The sequence below is a fragment of the Pezoporus occidentalis genome, unplaced genomic scaffold (assembly GCF_034315485.1).
Source record: "Pezoporus occidentalis ecotype Australia unplaced genomic scaffold, CSIRO_AGI_Poc_V1 ctg655, whole genome shotgun sequence".
NCBI classification, from domain to species: domain Eukaryota; kingdom Metazoa; phylum Chordata; class Aves; order Psittaciformes; family Psittacidae; genus Pezoporus; species Pezoporus occidentalis.
The window spans coordinates 14772-37714 of record NW_026916004.1 but is presented as its reverse complement, the minus strand read 5'-3'; the positions used below and the strand labels follow the sequence as shown (position 1 = coordinate 37714).

The 22943-nt window shown below is 56.5% G+C and overlaps 1 protein-coding gene across 5 annotated transcripts in view; it reads right to left on the bottom strand.

Moving 5' to 3' along the window:
* Nucleotides 1–22943, bottom strand: part of WIZ (WIZ zinc finger) — a 44134-nt gene that overhangs the window by 8708 nt on the left and 12483 nt on the right. For 3 of the 5 annotated variants that reach the window (XM_062640553.1, XM_062640550.1, XM_062640554.1), the window contains exons 3-6: nucleotides 15516–15576; nucleotides 10171–12647; nucleotides 9628–9993; nucleotides 794–958 (exon numbers count right to left, since the gene is read on the bottom strand). In XM_062640553.1, the coding sequence (XP_062496537.1) occupies nucleotides 794–958; nucleotides 9628–9993; nucleotides 10171–12647; nucleotides 15516–15576 (3069 nt within the window). Of the gene's footprint in view, nucleotides 1–793; nucleotides 959–3877; nucleotides 4037–9627; nucleotides 9994–10170; nucleotides 12648–15515; nucleotides 15577–22943 lie in introns of those variants that run through there. The other 2 variants (XM_062640551.1, XM_062640555.1) reach the window with 2 other exon arrangements.

Here is a 22943-nt window from a genome sequence, read left to right as displayed (position 1 = left end):
CTCAAAGGGGTTTTCCCATCCCAAGCCTGGTTTTGGGCATGAAGCTGGTTCTGAGCTGGGAAGTGCAAGGAAAAGAGGGAGAAAGGAGGGAATCAGGGGGGAAACGTGGTGGGAAGCACAAGGAACAGGAGCTGGCTGTGCTGGTTTATCCCCTTTCAAGGGAGCTTTCCCATACCAAGCCTGGTTTTGGGCATGAAGCTGGTTCTGAGCTGGGAAGTGCAAGGAAAAGAGGGAGAAAGGAGGAAATCAGGGGGGAAACATGGTGGGAAGCACAAGGAACAGGAGCTGGCTGTGCTGGTTTATTCCCTCTCAAAGGGGTTTTCCCATCCCAAGCCTGGTTTTGAGCATGAAGCTGGTTCTGAGGTGGAAAGAGCAAAGAAAAGAGGGAGAAAGGAGGAGATCAGGGGGGAAACGTGGTGGGAAGCACAAGGAACAGGAGCTGGCTGTGCTGGTTTATCCCCTTTCAAGGGTTTTTTCCCACTCCAATCCTCATATTGGACATTAAACAGCTCCGTGCATCCCTCCACGGGCAGGAATAACACAGGGAAGAGCGAATGGAGGCGTGGGAGTAGCAGGATCACTGCTCTGAGGTGGCCAGAGGCTGGATTCCCTGTTTTCCAGGTGGCTTTGGAAGCTTTGCCCACTATTAGTGACCTGCAGACAGGCTCCACAGCTCACCAAAGAGGGATCCCCAAGAGATCATTTTAGGGAATGGTGTTAACTGGGATGGGAAGAATGGATTGAGGACAAGGAATTGGGGCAAAATACTCACTTTTCAGGTCAAAATACTCACTTTTGGGGTCCTGAGGCTCTCCTTTGCTCCCGGGTGGCTCAGGAGACACTTTGGTCCCTATCCTGGAAGGGGGTGGATCCAGCTGCCCACTGGGAAGGCTTTTTTTTGGGAGAGGGGGGGAAGCCACCTCCATGGCCACCAGTTCTTCCTCTTCTGGAGCCAGGACTGTGGAGAGAAGGACATTGTCACATCCTAAGGGTGGGAATGGTCCCAAGGGACATGGAAGTGAGGAGCTGGCTTTGGTGCATGAAGGTTTCAGCTGTCCCAGAGTCTGGGAAGAGCAGGTAACACCACTGGGGTGCCACTGACCTGCCTAAGGGATTTGGGGTGCTTGGGGACAGTGGGAAGGGGGGACAGTGGTGGCCATGTCCTTGCAGAGGGGGGACACGGTGACATGGGACACATGAAGGTGGCATCACCAAGGGGGGACAAGGACACAAAGGTGGCATCTGTCGAGGGAGGGAGAGAGGGAGGCAGGGAGGGTGGCAGCTCCAAGGGAAGGAGACTGGGATGGTGGCAGATCCCTATGGGAAGGGGATACCAATGGTGGCAGCCCCCTATGGAGACACCAATGGGGGCAGCTCCCTGTGGGAAAGGGACAGGGATGGTGGCAGATCCCTATGGGAAAGCGACAGGAATGGTGGCAGCTCTATGGGAAGGGGGCACCAACGGTGGCAGCCCCCTATGGAGACACCAATGGGGGCAGCTCCCTGTGGGAAGGGGACAGGGATGGTGGCAGATCCCTATAGGAAGGGGACAGGGATGGTGGCAGCTCTATGGGAAGGGTACACCAACGGTGGCAGACAGTGATGGTGGAAGCTCCCTATGGGAAAGGGACAGGGATGGTGGCAGATCCCTGTGGGAAAGGTACAAGGATAGTGGCATCTCCCTATGAGAAAGGGACAGGGATGGTGGCAGCTCCGTACGGGATTGGGACAGGGATGGTGGCAGCTCTATGGGACGGGGACAGGGATGGTGGCAGCTCCCTATTGGATGGGGACAGGGATGGTGGCAGCTCCCTATGGGAAAGGGACAGGGATTGTGGCAGCTACATGAGAAGGGGACAGGGATGGTGGCAGCTCCCTATGGGATGGGGACAGGGATGGTGGCAGCTCCCTATGGGATGGGGACAGGGATGGTGGCAGCTCCATGAGAAGGGGACAGGGATGGGGGCAGCTCCCTAAAGGGACAGGGATAGTGGCAGCTCTATGGGAAATGGGACAGGGATGGTGGCAGATCCCTATGGGAAAGGGACAGGGATGGCAGCAGCTCCCTATGGGATGGGGACAGGGATGGCAGCAGCTCCGTATGGGATGGGGACAGGGATGGTGGCAGCTCCCTATAGGATAGGGACAGGGATGGTGGCAGCTCTATGGGAAGGGGACAGGGATGGTGGCAGCTCTATGGGAAAGGGACAGGGATGGCAGCAGCTCTAAGGGAAGGGGACAGGGATGGCAGCAGCTCTACGGGGAAGGGACAGGGATGGCAGCAGCTCTATGGGAAGGGACAGGGATGGCAGCAGCCCTATGGGAAGGGACAGGGATGGCAGCAGCTCTATGGGAAGGAACAGGGATGGCAGCAGCTCTGTGGGAAGGGGACAGGGATGGCAGCAGCTCTATGGGAAGGGGACAGGGATGGCGGCAGCTCTATGGGTAGGGGACAGGGATGGTGGCAGCTCCCTATGGGAAAGGGATAGGGATGGCAGCAGCTCTATGGGAAGGGGACAGGGATGGCGGCAGCTCTATGGGTAGGGGACAGGGATGGCAGCAGCTCTATGGGAAGGAGACAGGGATGGCGGCAGCTCTATGGGAAGGGGTCAGGGATGGCAGCAGCTCTATGGGAAGGGACAGGGATGGCAGCAGCTCTATGGGGAAGGGACAGGGATGGCAGCAGCTCTATGGGTAGGGGTCAGGGATGGCAGCAGCTCTATGGGAAGGGGACAGGGATGGCAGCAGCTCTATGGGTAGGGGACAGGGATGGCAGCAGCTCTATGGGTAGGGGACAGGGATGGCAGCAGCTCTATGGATAGGGGTCAGGGATGGCGGCAGCTCTATGAGAAAGGGACAGGGATGGCAGCAGCTCTATGGGAAGGAGACAGGGATGGCAGCAGCTCTATGGGAAGGGGACAAGGATGCCGGCAGCTCTATGGGAAGGGGACAGGGATGGCAGCAGCTCTATGGGAAGGGACAGGGATGGCAGCAGCTCTACGGGAAGGGGACAGGGATGGCGGCAGCTCTATGGGAAGGGGACAAGGATGCCGGCAGCTCTATGGGAAGGGGACAGGGATGGCAGCAGCTCTATGGGAAGGGGTCAGGGATGCCGGCAGCTCTATGGGAAGGGGACAGGCATGGCAGCAGCTCTATGGGGAAGGGACAGGGATGGCAGCAGCTCTATGGGGAAGGGGTCAGGGATGCCAGCAGCTCTATGGGAAGGGGACAAGGATGGCTGCAGATCTATGGGGAAGGGACAGGGATGGCAGCAGCTCTATGGGAAGGGGTCAGGGATGGCAGCAGCTCTATGGGAAGGGGTCAGGGATGCCAGCAGCTCTATGGGGAAGGGGTCAGGCATGCCAGCAGCTCTATGGGCCGGCGACACCGACGCTGGCAGCCCCCAATGGGGACACCACTGGCGGCAGTGGATGAAAACCGCTCTCATCCCCGCCGCGCCGGGGGGCAGATGGGGAGCAGCCCCCCCCCCTCCACCCCAGACCCCTGCTCCCCCCGGTGCCGGTTTTGCCCCCCCCCCCTCCCCCCATATCCCGATCGTCTCCCGCCCAGCGGTGACAGGACCCAGGCCCGGCCCGCAGCGAGCACCCGCGGAGGGGATGGGACAAAGCGAGGGCCGGGGTCCGGACAAAGGAGGGGCGGCGGCCCGCGGACAGCGGCCTACGGCGGGGCCTGCCCCGCTCCTCCTCCGCCTGGCTCGGCCCGAGCGGCGGAGAAACGGCGGCGGCGGGGAAGGGGTCTTGGTAGGGGAAGGGGGTGGTGTGGATGTGGGGGGGGCGGGCTGGGGGGGGGGGGGGGGGGCCCGCGGGTGGGCCCGGGGCTGGGCGGGGCGGGGCGGGCGCAGGGGATGGGGGCTCACCCGGCTCGGGCGCCGCCTCGGGCTCGGGTTCGCCGTCCCCGCCCCGGTCCCGGTCCCGGGGTCGCGGCGGCGCCGCCGCTTTTGTCACTTTGGGCTGCGAGGAGGTGGAGGCCGCCATCTTGGCTCCGGCACATGCGGGGCGGCCGCCAGGGCGGAGGGCCGAGCGCCGAGCGGAGCGGCCGCCAGGGCGAGAGGGCGAGCGCCGAGTGCAGGCGGCGAAGGGAAAGGAAGGCGGCGGGGGGGGGGGGTTGTCCATTCCCGTTCCCAAGGGATGGGATGAACCCGTCCAGCACCATCCGGATACAGAGGGAGAAGGAAAAGGCCACCTGAGGCCGTTCCCAGCCTCCCAGCTCTGGGTTTGTATCCGAAGCATGCCAAAAAGAAGGAATCCTGTGCAGAGGAGGGATACAGGGATACCACGCACCTAAGAGATGACAGCAGCGATGTAACCCCAAAGAATCCATCTGAGGACTCCTCCGGGGGGGGTTTGGGAAGAGACATGGGAATGACAGAATTCCCAGTATTCCCGAATGGAGAAGGGAGACGCAGCCAAGAGCAACAAGGATGGAAAAGGGAAGCGCTGCCGGAGCGCGGAGAAGGGAAATGTGCTGAGGACCAGCTGGATGCTGAGGGTCTTTCCCAACCTGGCTCATTCCATGATTGCCCAACTGGCCCAAAGCCTGACCTCTTTAGGGAGCTCCAAAGCCCACAGTGGTACCCAGGGGCTCAGTGACAACACTGAGGGTCCCATCCTTTTGGGTGCTGAGGTGACCCTTGCGGGGTAACGCAGAGATCCAGGAGCCTTCACTCTCCATAGAAAAGAGGGAGAGGAAAGCTCTTTGCAGTGGGAAAGGCTCCGTTATCCCGGAATTCCAGGGCTCTGTGGTGCTTCTGAGCTGCGGAGCAACTCATTCCTAAACTGGAGCCAAATCTTCCAGAGGAAGATCCACAGAGCAGGCTCTGGGAAGGCCGGGCCAGGCGGGAATGCTGCCTGCTGGCTCCATGCGGGATACGGGTGGAAGCATCTGTCTCTGCTGGCCAGGCTGCAGCATCCAGAGCCAGTTCCTTGCCAGTGCAGGCAGGGTTGCCAGGTCTCTGTCAGACTTTGGAGCTATGGAATCACTTTAACCACGGGGCCTCAAGTTCCTCTTTCCCTGCCCTTAAAACCTCTCCTTGGCTTAAAGAAGCCAGAGCCAAATCCACCACCAGGAGGAGGAGGAAGTCACAAGGAGTCGCTGTAGTAGGAGCTGGGAACACAAGATGCTCCTTTCTCCATCGGGATCCAGCTTGGGATTTGGCTGGTTTGAGCCCCATGGGGGTGCTGCACCCATCTCAACACCATCCCCTTGTCCAGCACTTCCAAACCAGCTCCTCGCATTGGGAAAGGGACGATTCCTATGCTGAAATGAGGTTATTGTGCCCGTCTGCCTTCACGTGCTGCCCTTAGGGATGCTCCTCCCTGGGCCCAGACCTGGTTGAGACGTTGTCTCCTGGGGCCAAGCAGTGAAAAGGGAGCTGCAATTGAGGCTAAAAACCACAGAAATGGCAATATCCAGGGCAAAAATCCCACCTTCTCCCTGTGGAAAGGGAAGGAGGGGCCCAACATGAGCTTCCCCCTAAGCTGGAGCTCAGGAGAGGCATCAAAGGCAGCACGAAGTAGGTCAGGAGCACAGCAGAAAGGAGCACGTTGACCTCCAGCTCAACAGGATGCGGCCCTTAAGGGACCTGACCTGGCTTTGAGGTTGGCTTTGCTGGCACCGGGGACCCCCAGAGGTTTGCTAAGTGACCTTTGGCTGTGCTTAAAGCAGGCACCATGGGATGGGAAGGAGGAGGAAGAGAACAAAAGGCCACGGCCACAAAGCATCTTGATGCCTTCATGTGGAAGCAAAGGTCAGGATGGAACCGGAGCCACGCTGGGGTCTTTGCTCTCGAGTCGAAGCACTGAGGAAGAAACTAGGCTCAAATCCCTCTACAACTCCATCACAAACATCCCATTCCAGCCCTGTGGAAGCACCTTCCCCTCCTGGTGTCCTCCAGGCTCAGGCTGGGCTCGGCTCCATCCCAGCACCACAACGTCACCGGCTCCCCCAGCCTGGCTATGGAGAGGTGGGAGAAGGAATCAAAGGGGCTCTGGGGTCCCAGATTCAACCAGGTTGGAAAAGACCTTTAAGAGGACACAAGGGAACGGCCTAAAGCTCCCCAGGGAAGCTCAGATTGTCCATTAGGAATGAGTTCCTTATGGAGAAGGTGGTCAGCGAGCTGCCAAGGGATGAAGTGATGGCCCCAAGCTCTCAAAGAAGAGTTTGGGGAATACCCTTAGATACTGCCTTTAACTTTTAGGTGTGGAGTCAGGATTTAGGATCCTTGTGGCTCTTTTCCAACCCAGATCCCAAGCATCTTTCTTCCTGCAAAGAAAGGAAGAAGATGCTCTTCAAGGCAGGACCTTGGGCATGGAGACACCCAAACGCTCAACAGGAGCATTAGGGAATGATGCTGGAGAACCATTCCTGAAGCTTGTGCTTTCAGCCAACCCCCTCCTAAAACCCTTGGATGTGCTCCAGGAGGGAAACCTCCATGCAGGCAGGGAAGTCAACCAGAAAAGCTGTGTTTGCTCCCATTCCTAAGGGAGGAATCCAGGAGACCTGGGCCAGGGAAGGAGAAGGCTGGGAAAGCAAGGTGAGACAGGCAGGGAGGAGAGCTGCTGGAGGATGCGATTGCCCAACGCTTCCCAACGCCTGCCAAGAAGCACCACGTGCTCCCGAGGTGCCTGCCAAGAGCTTGGGAGCCAGGAGCTGCACAAACAGCCTCGGGAAGGAGCCAAGTTGGCCTCGGAGGAGGAGGCTGCAGCAGCAGGGCACGGCTTCACCCGGCCCAGCACGCAGGGGGAAGGCCCCAGGGACACAGCAGCCTCACAGGAAGGGGGTGTCCCATAGGGAAGCAGCAGGGAGGAAGGGTTGAAGATGTTCAAGGTGCTCAGAAGCAAAGCAGAGTGAAGCTCGGGGCGGGGGGCAAGAGTTGAGGCGTCCCTTCCCTGCCCAGCAGGGCATTGAATGTGGCACCTAAAGGGGGAACCACACTGATCCAGGGTCTCAAATCATCACCAAGAAGGGGATATTGGAAGCTCTGGACCTACAGAAGAGCATGAACTGCGGGGGGGGGGGTGGGTCTGCTCTTGTGGGTAAGAGGGAATGGATGTAAAGCCTCAGAACACCAAAGATTCCACTGGGTGTCTAAGGGTGATGGCAGCCCAAGTGCTGAGGATGATGGTGGAGCCAAGCTGGGCTTGGTTTAGGTACTATGGGCTTGCTTGGAAGCCATAGGAGGGAGCAGGTAAGGATGTGAGACCACAAAGAGAATGAGCGTGTGTTAAACCTCATAGTGCTCCTTTCTTCCTCATTGAGCAGCTCCAGGAAGGGAGAACTTCCCCCCATGGGGCCATGTGGTGTGCCCAGAAAGCACCACCACGCTCCAACTCAACCTTGGGGATTCCTTAAGGATCTACCCATATCCTTCACCCTTAGCAGCTCTGGAGGCACCTTGCAAAGAGCAGCAGGGACCTGCTGGCCGTTTGCAGGGCTGGATGGGGAGAGGAAGGAAGCAGGAAGCTGCCTGCAGATGTTGAGCTCAGACAGCAGCAGCGCTGATGTGGTGCCTCCACCATGAGATCCTCCTCGTTAGAGCTTCCTAATGGCCCTTTATCACCTTAGTGTTGCTTAAAAGCCTCTATACACTGGTGCAAAACATGAGCAAGGGACTAATGGTGTCCTTAAGGGTGTTTCAGGGGGGATTTAAGGAGACACAGGGACAATTCGGGCTTGAAATCCACCTAAAACCCTGCCAGCTCCTGACTGGGCATCCCCCACTCCCAAACCTGTTCCCTGTTTACCCAACTGCTTCCCCAAGCCAAACCCAAAGCGAGAGCTGAATAAATACTCCAGTGGTTGCAACAGAGAGCACGTGGATGCATCATGTGGGTCTGGGAGCACCACAAGGAGGAGTTCAAGTCACCTCCAGGAGCCTGGGAGTGGAACCAAGAGGCTCCAGGCTTGGATTTGAATACAAAAGCCACCCGGAGTCACTGTCTCCACGTGGTTGCAGTGCACACGTGGGTCACACAACAGGTTCCTGCACTGGGGAATCTGAAGCCTTCCCCAATTTCCCTGTTTTCTGGGTGAAGACACAACAAAGGGAATGGGGAGCATGTGACTTTAAACCCAGGAGCACAGCCTAAGGGGAAAGCTGAAGCTTAAGGGCTCCGGCTCTTGTGCTCATCCCTCCTGTCCATCCTCAACCATACCCAGGTTGAAACCCAACACTGAAGCAAAGCTTGAATTCAGCTCCTCAATTCAGCTCCTTTTACTTCTGGGAGTAAAATTAATTGGGAATTGTCCAATTCCCAACCCCGTTTCCCCCACCAAACCCCCACTGCCATCTCCAGATGGCCACAGCAAGGAGCAGGAGATGCTCCCATCACAGGCTGAAACCTTTGGGGCGCCACTGAAGTGATGAACAAGATCACGGTGCAGGATGTGACCCATTGTTGCCCCCTAACCCTCCCTTTGGGGCCATTTGCTGTTAGATCTGCCACGTTACAAACTGCATGAACCAAAGGGTGGCCACGAGATGCTTCCCACCCTTCTTTGCTAGGAAAGACCCAAGCCCTGGCTCTTCAAACAGCACCACTATCCTGATCCAAGCACCACAGCTTGATTCAGTGAATTCCAGCCACCAGGAGACCTGGCTCTTCCCAGGCAATAGGCACAAGCAGCAGCACCATCACCTGAGCCCTCCAAACACCTCCCTTTGGCATCAACCTCAAGCTGGCAGCTCTTCATCCTCTCAGGTTTGTGGTACCAAGAAAGAAGAGTTGGTGGGGGCTGGTGGTGGTTTGGGTTCATTTGTGTTCATTATGCTCCAGACTCATCCTCAAAAGCAGCCAAAGTCCCATGGAGCTGTCTGGAGAGCCAGGATTACAGGCTCTTTGGAATGTCAATTACAGCCAAACAGCTTCTGGCTGCAGGGGTGTCTCTACATAGGATTAGGCTGAGTAGAAACTAATGAGAAGCTCCTTCAAGGACTTCAAGACGCTGCCAGAAGCACCAAGGGTCACAAGGTGGTTGGAACTCCCAATATAAGGTTTTAGGCTTTGGAAGCTTCTGGTGCATACTCAAGCTTTGGAGCCTGGAAGCTGTTTGGGGCAGGCTCAGCTCTGGGATAGATAAACCTGTTTGCATGGTTTGGAGCTTCACTGCTGGAGGGGGGAAGCAGCTCAGATCCAAAGCTACTTGGGAAGGGGGCCTTGCCCCTCCCGGGAACACCTATGGAAAACAAGGAGCTGCTGGGTGAAAACACAGAGCCCAGACCAGAGGTTGCATCCTGCATGGATGAGTGCCACCAGGCTGGACTGGCACCAGTGACCACACTCTTCTCCCTTTCCTCCAGCCTGTGATTGGAGAAGCTTTTAGGGGCTTCCCAAATGGAAACCTCATTCCTAAACACAACCTTTTCAAAGGGCAAAGCCTGAACATCCAAAGCACAACTCCCTGATGGAATGCGAGCTCCCCATGAGCCAGCACTGCCTGGCCCTTTCCTCTGCTGGCACCTCCATCCCTCTGCCCCCAACCCAGCAGCAGACGGGACACAGCATCAGTAACCCCAGGTCACACCAGTTCAACCCTTCCCCGTAGATACCCACCCTCCAGCATGGGTTGGGGTCAGCAGAAGGGTTTGGGGCTTGCGTGGACACTCACCATCTCTGTAGGACTGCAGGGACTCATCTCCCCAGGACGTGGGGAACGGGGACAGAGGAGAACGTGGAATGCTGCACTCAGACATGGGGGTCATGCTCTTGCGAGGCCCGAAGCCATGAGCTTCCCTCTCCCTGCTCGGGGACGAAGGCTCCGCTCCCATCGCCGCCTGCAGCATCGGATGCTCCGAGGAGTTGGCCAACAGCTCCTTGAGGATGTTGATGGGCGAGATGGTGAGTTCCCAGTTGGTGATCCCAAAGTCTCTCAGGTGGGCTCTGGCGTGGCTGGAGAGACCGGCGCGCGTGTCGAAGCCGGCGCCGCAGAACTCGCACCGCATCAGGCTGAAGGTGCTGGGGTCGAAGTTGGCAACTGTGGGAAGAAGGGGAGAGAGTCAATGACAACGAGCCCGTTCTGACGGTGGTCACCGCACCCAGGCCAACGCGGTGCCGCGGCCACCACGGTCGTGGTGGAGCACAGCTCCATACATACCCAAGCGGTGACGGGAGGAGGGCAAGAAAAGAGGGGCACGGTGAATTGAATACATACTACCTTTTTTCTTCTTCTTTTGGAAGGAAAACTTTTGCTCAATAGCTTTGACTTCTTCGGCCGAGATGAAGTGACGGACGTTGTAGCTCACCCCCACCCTGTTGAGGTGGCCCCGCACGTGGTTCGCCAACCCGATGCCGTTGTGGAAGCGGTCAGGGCAATAGGGACATTTCCGCTCCTCGTTCTTCAGCATGGGTGAGTCCGAGTCCAGGAGGTCGTCGAGCTCCAGAGGAGCGTCCAACAGGAGCATATCCAAGGGAATGGGTTCTTCCATCAGGAAGTCCCGGGATGGGAGCAGCGCTTTCTTCTTGAAGGGCTTCCCCCGGGGCCTCTTTGTCGCTTTGGGATGCAGGTTCACCTCCTCCAGGAGGACGATGGGGACCATCATCCGCAACTGCTGCTGCTGCTCCTCTGAAGCTATCGAAGGGTCCGTGGCCTTCAAGGTGTCTCTGAACGTCCTCTTGAGGTCCAAGGCAGCCTGAGGGATGCTGAGGGCTTTGATGCCTCTGCTCTCACCCAAATCCATCTCTGTGCTTCCGGAGATCTCCTCTTCCATGCTCGCGGCATCGGTGCCCAACAGCCACTTGTGCCTGAGCTCTTCCAGCCCCATGGGGTGACTCCTGAGGGCATCACCTTCTCCTTCAAGGGGCTGAGCTCCTCCTTTTTTTTTCAGCTGCTGCAGAGCAAACTGGGAATAAGCTTTAGCAGACGGAAAACCCGATAATCCCAAGGTTTTGTGCGGGGCACCATAGGGAGCCGCTTTCCTGGCGTGAAACCCCGATGCCTGGTAGTCCTTCTTGCCAGCCCCGTTGCTCTTGTGTCTGGGATGCGTTAGGGCAAAACTGGGAACAGCTTCATAATGAGATGTGCTCTCCTGGGAAGGTGGTGGGAAAAGCTGCTCTGCTTTGCCAAAGTAATCCGTGTCGGCAAAGCGGGCTGGGCGGGCCGGGCTGTAGGCATCTCTGCTGGTTCCTGGCTGATTGGGATCATCCTCGTACACCTCCGTGTCCCAGGAGAGGTGGGAATGGGCGTATTTCATGTGCTCCTTGAGGATGCTGTCGTTGGGAGCCGGGAAGCTGCAGAGCACGCAGGTGCTGAGCCCTTTGCTGCTGCTTTGGGGTGGCACCTGCATCTGCAGGGCCACGTGTTCGTCGGGTTTGAAGGGTTTGTAGATGCCATGCATGGGGCTATCCCGGATTTCTCCACTGCTTGTGCTTCCAAAGAGGTTCAGCTTCTTGGCCCCTTGGTCCTTCCTCTCCTTGACGTGCATCTTGGCGTGCTGGACAAAGATCTTGGAGGAGTTGGTGCCAAAGACACACTTGGGGCACTGCAGCCGCGCGTCCCGGCCTTCGTCTGGGAACTCATTCAGCTTCTGGATCTCTTCAATGATCTTCTCCCTGGATTCCTGGTGGAGCCTCTTGTGCTGCTCCAAAGACGTGGGGTCTCCAAAGGCCCATCCGCACTCGTTGCAGCAGAACTGACACTGTCCTCCCAAAGCATCCCTGTCTTGGTCCCTCCCTGGTCCCCGGTTGTGCTGCAGCATGTGATCCATCAAGTGTTCCTTCTTCTTGAAGTAGATGCTGCACTCGATGCAGGTGTACACCGTGGGGTCCTCCTCCGGACCCAGCTCCTCCTTCCCCTGCTCCTCCACCAACACACTGCACACATAGGGCCTCATCTCGATGTCGTAGGAGCTGCAGGGAGCAGGATCCAGAGACATCAACGGCATCCTCTCCACCGAGTCTTCAGCATTCACTGTCCAGGTCTGTTTGCCAACGGCCAGCTCCGCGCCGAGCTTTGGGATTGTCCACTCGGCCGTGCTGAGCGGGTTGATCTCCCCCAAGTCCGAGTCAACCAGCAGCCCCTTCCTATGGGATGAGGAGCTTTCCAAGGATTTGGCCTTGCTGAGGACAGGGTTCAGGGTTTTCCTGAACAGCGGAGGAGGCACTTCACGCACGGCCTGGCCCCGGAAGGGCAAGGTGGTTGCTACATCTGTCACCTTGCCCATGTCTTTATAGTGAGGACTTGGGCTTCTGGTGGGTCTCGAGATCCAGTCCCCCCTCTGGATCCCTCTCTTGCTCTTCTCCAAGTGCTCTTTGCTGAGGCCTTCAAGTTGCTTTGGTTCCGTTTTCAGGTACTTCTCCTCAGCGCCGCCGCCGACCGATGCCCCAGCGCAAGGGCTGGGTGGCCCTGCTGTCCCCTTGCCACCACCCAGTTCCTCAGAGTCACTCTCAGGGTCCACCTGCACCGTGTTTACAACCTGGGGCTCCATGGCAAATGGTGCTTCCTTTCCACACCGCGAGTCCTTCAAGTCCTTCAAGCCAGAGAGCCTCTTTAAAGTGCTTTCTTCTCTGCCATCGCCTGCTCTGCTCTCCAGGGTGGACGTGTCCCAGGCCATGGTTCGCAGGTCCAAGGAGCTCCTGGCATCTGTTCTGTACAAAGCCTTCTTGAACTCCAAATGCTCTTCGTTCGTGGAGCTGCAAACGAGTTTGGAGAGTTAAGAAGGGCTGAAGGAGTCAACAGAGACATTCCCATTGGCGTTACAAGGTGACACGGGATGGGATTTCATGGGGGCTCCCACGTTGTCCCAAATAAAGACTTAGGACCAAGTCAAGCCCATCCCTTCCCACCTTCCCGTGGCCACATTTCTGCACCCTAGAATCATGGAATGGTTTGGGTTGGAAGGGACCTTCCAAGCCCATCTGCAACCGCCTGCAATGAGCAGGGACATGAGGTCACCCATCCCTTCTCCTGGCCTTGCTCCAAGCCTCTTTTGGTGATGGCTCTATCTCCTCCTTACAGCGGCTCTGCCACCTTCATGCCAGGTACAAGAGGACTGTTGAGTTCCCATCACCATGTTGCCTTTCCCACACTCCATCCCACTCTTTGCTTCTCCTTCCCTTTCCCCTCCTAACTTCTTGGGATGCTTGGACCCCTGATGGTCTCCTTTATCCCCAGCTCAACAGGGGTACACGCTCTTAGCAATGATGCTTCTCACTTCAGGCCAAAATAGATCTCATGGTCAACATGGACCATCCCAAAGATCTCTTGGACCAAAGGGGCAGTTCCAGCCTGGTGGGGTTTGAAGTCCTACATTGGGCTTGGAGGCTTTCTCAGGGAAGAAAGGACGTGGTGAGGACCATGAGGGTGCAGCAGGGATGGCTCCCTCTGGCACTGAACCAGCAGCACGAGACAGGATCTAAAGAGTCTGGAATCGCAACAGATCCCCACATTTAGGCTTCAGAACTGGGATCCAAGAGATCCAGGAGCCCCCTTCATGGGGCTTAAGAAGACTCAAGGGGCCTCTGTGTCCCCATCCTGACCCTAATGGTGTGACCCTTCTGTCCTCCACAGCCAGCTTCATACCTGGCTTCTCTCTCTACACAGCACCCATGGCCAAGAGCAGGATGCAAACCATCACATCCCGATTCCTGCCCACTGCTAACCCATCCCTAGGGAAGGAACCTGCTGGATCACGGAGCCCAATGACTCCAGGGCCAGCAAAACACTGTCTCAAGTTGTGCTGCAGGAGAACAAAGTGCCTTTGTTGGATGGAGGCAACAGCACCGCCAGATCTGCATGGATCAATCTCACCTTCTTTTCCAACCTATTTGTCCCCAGCTCCTTCCTGGGAAAAGCCAAGTTGAGGGAAGAACTGACCCTCCCAACCCACTTCAGTCGCCATTCCCAGCTCCAAACCTTTCCCTGTTTTAATTCCAGAGGAATATTGTGGATTGGAGGCTGGGATCCCCCTTGTCTGTGCTGTGGCAGCGGGGAAATGCGATTCCCACACCACTGAAATCCCATAAATGAGATTAAAACCTGACTAAAATGTGGTTAAAATGTAAAACGTGAGTAAAACGGGGTTCAAATGGGGTTCAAATGTCACTAAAATGTGATTAAAACATAAAACAGGAGTAAAACACAAGTAAAAGGTGACTAAAACGAGACTAAAACGTAAAATATAACTAAAATATGAGTAAAACAGGACTAAAATGTGATTAAAATGTCCTAAACCATTATGAAACCATTATTAAAATGCCCCAAAATGTGACTAAAATGGGATTAAAACGGGACTAAAATGTAAAAGGGGACTAAAACATCCTAAAATGTGACTAAAACATCACAAAATGTGACTAAAATGTCCTAAAAGGTGACTAAAATGTGATTAAAACAGGAGTAAAATGTAAAATGGGACTGAAATATGATAAAACCATGATAAAAACTGGATTAAAACAACTCCTTAAGGAACCTTTGGCCCAGGAAGGAGACGGAGACAACAGGCACTAAAATAAGCCTTGGGCTGGCACCTCAATCCCGGCCCTTCCTGGGTGCTCTGAGCGCTTTGGGGCACCCAATGCACCCAGATCAAGCACCCACCTCCCAGCATCCCTGCCACAGCAGGAACAGGCCCAGTGGTGCCAAAGGGAACTGGGATGGCTCCAAAGGGAATTGGGATGCTCCAAGGGGAACTGGGATGCTCCAAGGGGAACCAGGATGCTCTGAGGGCAATGGGGATGGTTCCAAGAGGAATTGGGATGGCTCCAAAGGGGATTGGGATGCTCCAAGGGGAACTGGGATGCTCCAAGGGGAACCAGGATGCTCTGAGGGCAATGGGGATGGTTCCAAGAGGAATTGGGATGGCTCCAAAGGGAATTGGGATGCTCCGAGGGGAACTGGGATGGCTCTGAGGGTAACTGGGATGCTCTGAGGGCAATGGGATGGTTCCAAGAGGAATTGGGATGGCTCCAAAGGGAATTGGGATGCTCCGAGGGGAACTGGGATGGCTCTGAGGGTAACTGGGATGCTTTGAGGGCAATGGGATACTCCGAGGGCAACTGGGATGGCTCCAAGGGGAACCAGGATGGCTCTGAGGGCAATGGGGATGATTCCAAGAGGAACTGGGATAGCTCCAAGGGAAACTGGGATGCTCTGAGGGCAATGGGGATGATTCCAAGAGGAACTGGGATAGCTCCAAGGGAAACTGGGATGCTCTGAGTGCAATGGGGATGATTCCAAGAGGAACTGGGATAGCTCCAAGGGAAACTGGGATGCTCTGAGGGCAATGGGGATGGTTCCAAGAGGAACTGGGATGGCTCCAGGATGTAATTTAGGGCAGGCAGAGCAGGGAGGTTTGTTGGGAAGCGGGATAAATGGGATGCACTGGAGCAGCCCACGCTGCTCTGCAGCACCGGGATGGAGCTGCCTGGCTCTAGAGGGACCTGCTGATGTCTTCCATGGTGGGACAATCCCTCCTCCAGCATAGGGAGCTATTTGGGGGCTTTGTGGAACTGGAGCACAGGGAGGGCAGGATTCATGGATGGAGACATCCCTTGGGAACTTACCTGAGTTCTGTCCTGTGAGCAGCAGCTGGGACAGCACCGGACAGGGCAGGATCAGGCTCATCTGCAAGAGAGGAAAGCCCCAAGGTCAGTGTCCACCTGAGCCTCCTTCAAATGGGTTTTGGGGATATATTCCTTGCCCATAACCCCCCTCTGTTGCTGTGCCCAGCATTCCCACCTCAGCCCAGCCTGAATTATGGGATTCCTGAGCCCCACTTGAGGGTTTAATCCCATGGGAACCTTTTTGATGGAGAACCATTCCTGCAGCCAAGGAGGAAGCTGGATACCAGCACGAGTGGCTGGATAAGGGTTGTCCTGGTCCACCCTGTGGAGAGCACCGTTTCTCCTGCCTCTATGGATGGGGCCTCCATGGCATTGGCATGCTTCCCTGCCTTGGGAATGGCCTTCAAGGCTTCTCGGGGTGCCTGAGCATCAGCTGGGGCTTGGAGGAGCTTTGCTTCATGCCGGTGTTGGTTGAAGACTTGGGATGGATCCTCTAAAGCACTTCCAAGTCTGCTCATGGGATGCCAGGCCAGAAGATGCCTCCTGAAGATCTGCTGAGCTCCATCAGAGCTAGACATGTCCTTCCTCAAGAGGAGAAAAGCCTTTGGCTGTGTCTGGATCCAACCTACCAAGCCTGAGCTCAAGGCAGGACAAGGAGGGGTCTTGCTCCTCGTGCTGGATCTCCCCATCCTGGTTGAGCCACTTGGAAAGCTCTTGTTCTTCCAGGCTGGGAGGTTGGGTGAATCCATGAATCCATCTGGTTACTTGCTGTGGCCCAGCCCTAGGCCAAGCCAAGGACCTGCCCTGTGTCCCTGCTCCATCATCATCATCCCCATCATCACCTTGGGTCATGGGATGCCCAAGATGTTGCCTGGGGCTCATTGGTGGGGTTGAAAAGAGCAGGAAGCCACGGGAATGAGGTGGCCACAGTTTGGAGGAGGGAACAGATCCAGCACCAACCATGCCTGGGGCTTATGGAGGAAAGGGATGAGTGAAGAGCAGCTGAACCTTCACCACACACTGAGCCAGAGAACCTCAGTGATGAATGCAAGAGCAGGACCTGCCCTGAAAGCAGAGGACTTCTAAGGCTGAGCATCTCTAAGGTCTCACCTGGAGATGACGGGGTTGGAGCTCCTGCAGAGCTGGGACCACCACATCCAGGGTTTATCCAGCATCAGCACTGGAGAGGTGGCAGCATCCCTGGCTCCAAAATCCCTTTGGAAGAGGCTGGTGGGATCCAGGGCCAAGCTGCTGAGGTCAGGGGAGAGCATTCAGGAAAACCTGAGGCACTGGTGGGAATGCCAGGGAAAGGATGGGAAAAATCCCAGCCCTTCATAGAATCATGGAATGGGTTGGGTTGGAAGGGACGTTAAAGCTCATCCAGTTCCAACCCCCTTCCACTAGAGCTGGTTGCTCCAAGCCCTGTTCAACACTGCGAGGGATGGGGCACCCAAACCTTCTCCATCCAACCCATCCCAGTGTCCCAGCACCCTCTCAGGGAAGAACTTCCTTATGTCCAAGCTGAACTTCCCTGTTCCACTTGGAACCCATCACCCTGCTGAAGGCCCCTCCATGTCCCCCTTATGCTGAGGACACCAGAGGAGGATGCAGCACCCAAGCGAGGTCTCACCAGAGCTCAGCTGCTTCCACTTGATGGGGGTTGTTGAGGGCTCCCAGTGGGCTCCTCCTCACCCAACACCCCCAAAGCCTTCCCCTCTGGCTGCTCTTCCAATGGGAAGGCTTTAAACGCTTCCCTAACCCCCAGCACGTGGATGGAAGGGGGCAGAGCACACGGCTGAGGGAGGAAGCCGGTGGCAGGAGGCTCCTGGGGACTCTTTTGTTCTGCACAGCTCCAGCATGATCCCTATTTTTAGAAGCTGTCTCCTTTGGAGGCAAACACGAGGTGATTTATCCCCTCCTGGGAGCAGGGACCTGCCCTCCTGCCGCTTGGAAGCAGCCGGAGGAGGGAATTCCATGGTTTCAGAGGCTCCAAGTTACCCTCTATGGCAAGCCAGCTCCTCAAGGCCAGGAGCTGCAGCTCCTCCCCAGGGAGCAGAGCTGGATCCATTCCCGAGCTCAGGCTTCTCCTCCAAGGGGTCAAACACCTTCCAAAGTGGCTGCATCCAAGCAGCAGGTCCAAGGAGGGGATCCTGCCCCTCTGCTCTGGGGACACCCCAACTTGGGTGCTGCATCCAGCTCTGGTGTCCTCAACATAAGGAGGACATGGAGGGGCCTTCCTCAGGGATAGGACAAGGGGTGATGGGGTCCAAGTGGAACAGGGAAGTTCAGCTTGGAGATAAGGAAGTTCTGCCCTGGGAAGGTGGTGGCACACGGGGATGGGTTGGATGGAGGCTTGGATGCTCCATCCCTGGCAGTGTTCAAGGCCAGCTTGGAGCAAGCTGCTCTAGGGAAGGTGTCCCTGCCCGTGGCAAGGGGTTGGAACTGGATGACCCCAAGCTCCCTTCCCACCCAACCCATTCCATGATTCTATGAACACAAGGCCATGGGTCTTTCCTCAATGTTCTTCCTCTCTCCCAAGAGCTCAAGCACCAAGCAGGACAAGGAAACACTTTGAAACCAAACCATCACACGAGCCCATGGCCAAAACACACCCCCAAAAAAGCCATTGATAAGGGAGAAACCTGTGAGATCCCCAGTGCAGGAGCAGGTACACGGAGCCCAGGAGATCTCCTGGACCCTGTTCTGGGTATGTTTGGTGATGGTCAATGACAAAACACATTCCATAGGGTTGTGGGTTGAGAGATGCCAGCATCTCCAGAAGAACCTCATGGAGGCCACCACGCTCGAGAGGCTCAGTCGTGTATCAGGGTGCAAACCTCTTCACTTCAACCTTCACCACGGCCCCAGAAGCCACCAGGATGAGCACTGAGGTGCTCCTCCATGGCACCCTCTTCCTATGGCAGATGCTTCCTACACAAAGCCATTGGGTTGCTTCACACCAGAGCTACTCCACACGTTATTTGAAGGCTAAAGATGCACCCAACAGTAGCTGTGACAATGAACAAGGTGGTCCCTGGGGCATCAGGTCACTGAGGTGCTGGTAGAGCCATCATTGGATGAAGAGAGCCTAATGAAGGTCCCCATGCATCAGGGACTGGAGGATGCACCCATTGGAGGGTGGAGAGAAGGTGAAGCCTGGACCTGTGCAAGGAGAGGACAAGGAAGTCACAACATGGGACACTTTCTCCTTGGATCTCCATCCTTGAAGACGCTCAAAGCTCAACTTGATGGGGCTGGAGCAACCTCGCTTTGCTTTGAGCACAGGGATGGGATGAAGACCTCCAGAGCATCCTTCCAACCTCAATGATTCTATCATTTTAGGATTAAAATCCCAAAGAAGAGTTTGAAGCCAAGAGGGCTTTTGGATGGTGGTTTCCAAGCCACTGGTGGAGGCCTTGTGACAGCCTGAAGGGGCAGAGAGGGGTGCAGATGGACAGAAAACCCTTTCAGAAGACAATCAGTTCCCAAAGTTCAGAAGCTGCTGGGCTGTGAGAGGCTCCATCCTGGAATACAACAGGATTCCCCTCCCCACCCCACAACCTCCTGCATCTCCTATCACAGCAATGAAGAATGAGGAAGGAGCCTCAGCTCCAACTCAAGCAGCTCCCAAATCCAATTCCCACTGCAGGAGGACCAGCACTTCCAAAGGACATCAATGGGCAAGGAGCACCCTCCATGGAAGGACAAAGGTGATGACTTGGTTTAGACCCCAACTGAGCTCCTCAAGCACCAAAACTGAAGCAAAGTGGGCAGGAACTTGCAACGCCTCTTGTCTGAGCAGCCTGAGCACCTCCAAAAGCCCCCCAAAAAAGCCTCCTCTGACCCCACACACGTTCTCCCAAGCTTTGGAATTGCAGCCTATGGAAAGGAACTTGAGAAAGAGGAGCAAGAAGAGACATTTTGTCTCCTCTAGAGGCTGAGGACCCATCTGAGCACTGGTATGAGGCAAGGGGGGAGATCTTGCATCATCTGCTGAGGTGATGCAAGGGCTGGTTTAGCTCTGGAGCTAAAGCCCAGCTCCAATCTCTAGCTTGAGCTTTAAGCTTGAGGTGCCTCCTTTGAGAGCAGAACCCCCCCAGGTTGGCACCAGCTCCTCATGCACCATGGAGAGAACCTGGAAGGAAAGATCTGGGCTCCACACGTGGTCCAGAACCACCAGAAGTAGTGAGAAAAACCACCTGGGGGGATAAGCATTGGGATGGTGGCACTGGAGCTCACTGGTGGCCACGTGAGTGGCTGGGTGGTCACTGGTGTGATGCCCCCCAACCCAGCACCAGGGGTTGGTACCAGGGCAATGAGGAGCCCACACTGGGAACGTTACAGTGATACCCAGAAGTTCTCCATGAAACAGGGTGTTTTCCAGCCCCTAACCCCTGTTTCGCTCCTCAAAACACACGGAAGCACTTCCCACATCCCAGCCCATCTCCAAGTCCATCCCATGGCCCCAGTCGTGGCTCTTGCAGGCCACAGAAGAAGCCAAGCATGGATTTCTGCAGAAGAGGGGGGAACCCAGCAGCTCTTTCCTCCTCAACCCACTTGAGATAGGGCCACCAGAGGCAGAGCTCTACAGGAGCACCAGGAGATGCTCCACAACAGAGCATCTCTTGGAGGAGACCTTCACCTCCATTCCAGGAGCCCAGAATCACCCCATGCTTGGCAACAGCCACGTTCCAGGAGAGCCCACTTCACCCCCCAAGCCTCAGGGAGCATCCGAACGGAGCCAGAGGTGATGTTCTCCAACCCTTTGCCAGGAGCAAGGTGGGAATTGTGCTCCTGACTCCAGAGGACCTCCTGCAAAGGGCTTGGCCAGAGACAACCTTCATGGTTCCTCCTCAAACCGGGCACAGCTGGGGCTGGTTTTCCTCCATGTAGCTCCAGGTCCTGTTCCAATGATGGAAACCAGAGGCACTTCCTTCTCGTGGCATCTCAGGCCTTCAGGACATGCAGGGATCCTGCAGGGAGGTGACCTTGAGAGCAGGAGCTGGCACCACGTCGTGTCTCTGATGGAGCTGGGGATGGTGCCCTTGTGTCCATGCAACTCCAACAGCTCCAAGCTTGGGCTTGCCAGGAGCAACGTGGGTCCCTTCATCTCTCTGTAGCCAGGAACCTCATGGATTTCAGGGCTGGAATGTCCGGGATTGTGCAATCAGCATCCAGGTGCTGACAGATCCCAGTGTGGACTTTGCACAGGCAGGGAAAGACACAGGAAAGGGCCCAAGTGAAGCAGACCACGAGGCGTGGAGATCAACCCCTACGTACCCCATGTTCTGCTCTGGATCCAGGTGAAGCTGCAGCTCCCCCACAAAGGGATCCGACTGGATGGGATGCAGCAGGATGGGCTGGACACTCACTGCTGGGAGCTGCTCCTGCTTTACTCCAGGCTCTGGCCTGGGAGGAGCAGCCTGAGTTGGGACTTTGGACTTGGAAGACTCTGTATTGGCTGTGAGGGGGAGGAAAGCAGATCCTGATCCTGATGGGCAGCCCTGGGATGGGCTGAACAACCCAGCATCCTGAAGAGATGCAGCTTCCCAGCCCCAGGATTCCATGGTTTTTAATGGCACCCTGCTCAGAGGAGCAAACCCATCCCTACCTGTTCCTCTGGCTCCAAGCAGCATGAGCACAAACCAGCTCCAAAACCACAGCAAAGAGGGAACCACGTGCTGGTCCCATCCCTCCTGCCAGTTCCATGCATCCCAGTGATCCCAGTCATCCCTTGCTCGGCTCTTTTGGAGCCATTTCAGTGGGGTTTATGCAGAGGAATACTGGGAATGATGGGATCAGGTCCAAAACCAAGGAAAGGCTCCTCCATGACCCGACACTTATCTCATGCAGGGTCTCCCCACTAAGAGAGGCTGGGCACAAGACACCCGAAATGCATTTGGGATGTTGGGAATCAGCACAATTCCCATCCTTTGGTCTCCTCCTTGGGTTCATTTTGTACATGGGGACAGAGGATGGTCCCCCCAGAGGCACCTCCATCCTTGGAGCTCCATCCTGCCTGTTCCCAGTATCCACCCAACCAACTGTCCCCCACCTACTGAACTGGAAGGGGTAGAAGCCTTGAGCATGGAGCATCATCGGAACCAGCAGCATGGGAAGGGGATGGGGGTCCATAAAGCATCTCCAGGGGTAGGTCTGGATAAGGGATGGGTCAGGTCACCATCCCAGGAGAAGGCCAAGGCGATGGGGAGACACCAGGACAACGTGGGGGTCAGGAACAACATCCTGGGGCCCCCCAAGTCTCTTGGCAAGGGAAACCACAGCACCAGGACCTCCAAAGCAGGAGCACCATCAAACCCACCGAGTGAGGATGACCATGAGATGATTCCCATTGGAGAAGACCATGGATCACAAGTCAGCTCCAGCTGAAGCCACTCCACGCTCCCCATCCACCAGCAACACGCAGTGGGTCTCAATGGGTACAAGGAAACCCCCAAGTACCCACTGGGGGCTTGTCCTTCCCAATGGGTGGCACTGGGACAAGCACTGGTGGCCCCTCCAACTCCCTAAAACGGAGCATGGGTATTCCCACCCTCTTCCACACAAGAGGGAATCCCATCCCTGCATGGAACCGAGCCCGTCCACTGTGTCCCCTGCTTGGTATCACCCAGCCCACACCCCACAGATCCCCCCCCATAACCCCACAGGAGACCAGGGTCCTACCATGGGCTGCAGGAGGAGGGCATCCCTCTCTCCTCTGTCACCATCACTGGTCCAGGGTTCTCCTGTCCCTCCTCTCACCTCTATCACCATCACGACTCCAGGTCCTCCTGCCCCCCTCTGTCACCATTCCAGGTCCTCCTGCCCCCCCTCTGTCACCATTCCAGGTCCTCCTGCTCCCCTCTGTCACCATTCCAGGTTCTCTTGTGCCCCTCTGTCACCATTCCAGGTTCTCCTGCTCCCCTCTGTCACCATTCCAGGTTCTCTTGTGCCCCTCTGTCACCATTCCAGGTCCTCCTGCCCCCCTCTGTCACCATTCCAGGTCCTCCTGCTCCCTTCTGTCACCATTCCAGGTCCTCCTGTGCCCCTCTGTCACCATTCCAGGTCCTCCTGTGCCCCTCTGTCACCATTCCAGGTCCTCCTGTGCCCCTCTGTCACCATTCCAGGTCCTCCTGTGCCCCTCTGTCACCATTCCAGGTTCTCCTGCCCCCCTCTGTCACCATTCCAGGTCCTCCTGTCCCCCTCTGTCACCATTCCAGGTCCTCCTGCCCCCCTCTGTCACCATTCCAGGTCCTCCTGTGCCCCTCTGTCACCATTCCAGGTCCTCCTGTGCCCCCCTGTCACCATTCCAGGTCCTCCTGCCCCCCCCATCACCATTCCAGGTTCTCTTGTGCCCCTCTGTCACCATTCCAGGTCCTCCTGCCCCCCCGCTCACAACCTTCTGGCAGTTGGGAAGGCAGCAGCAGC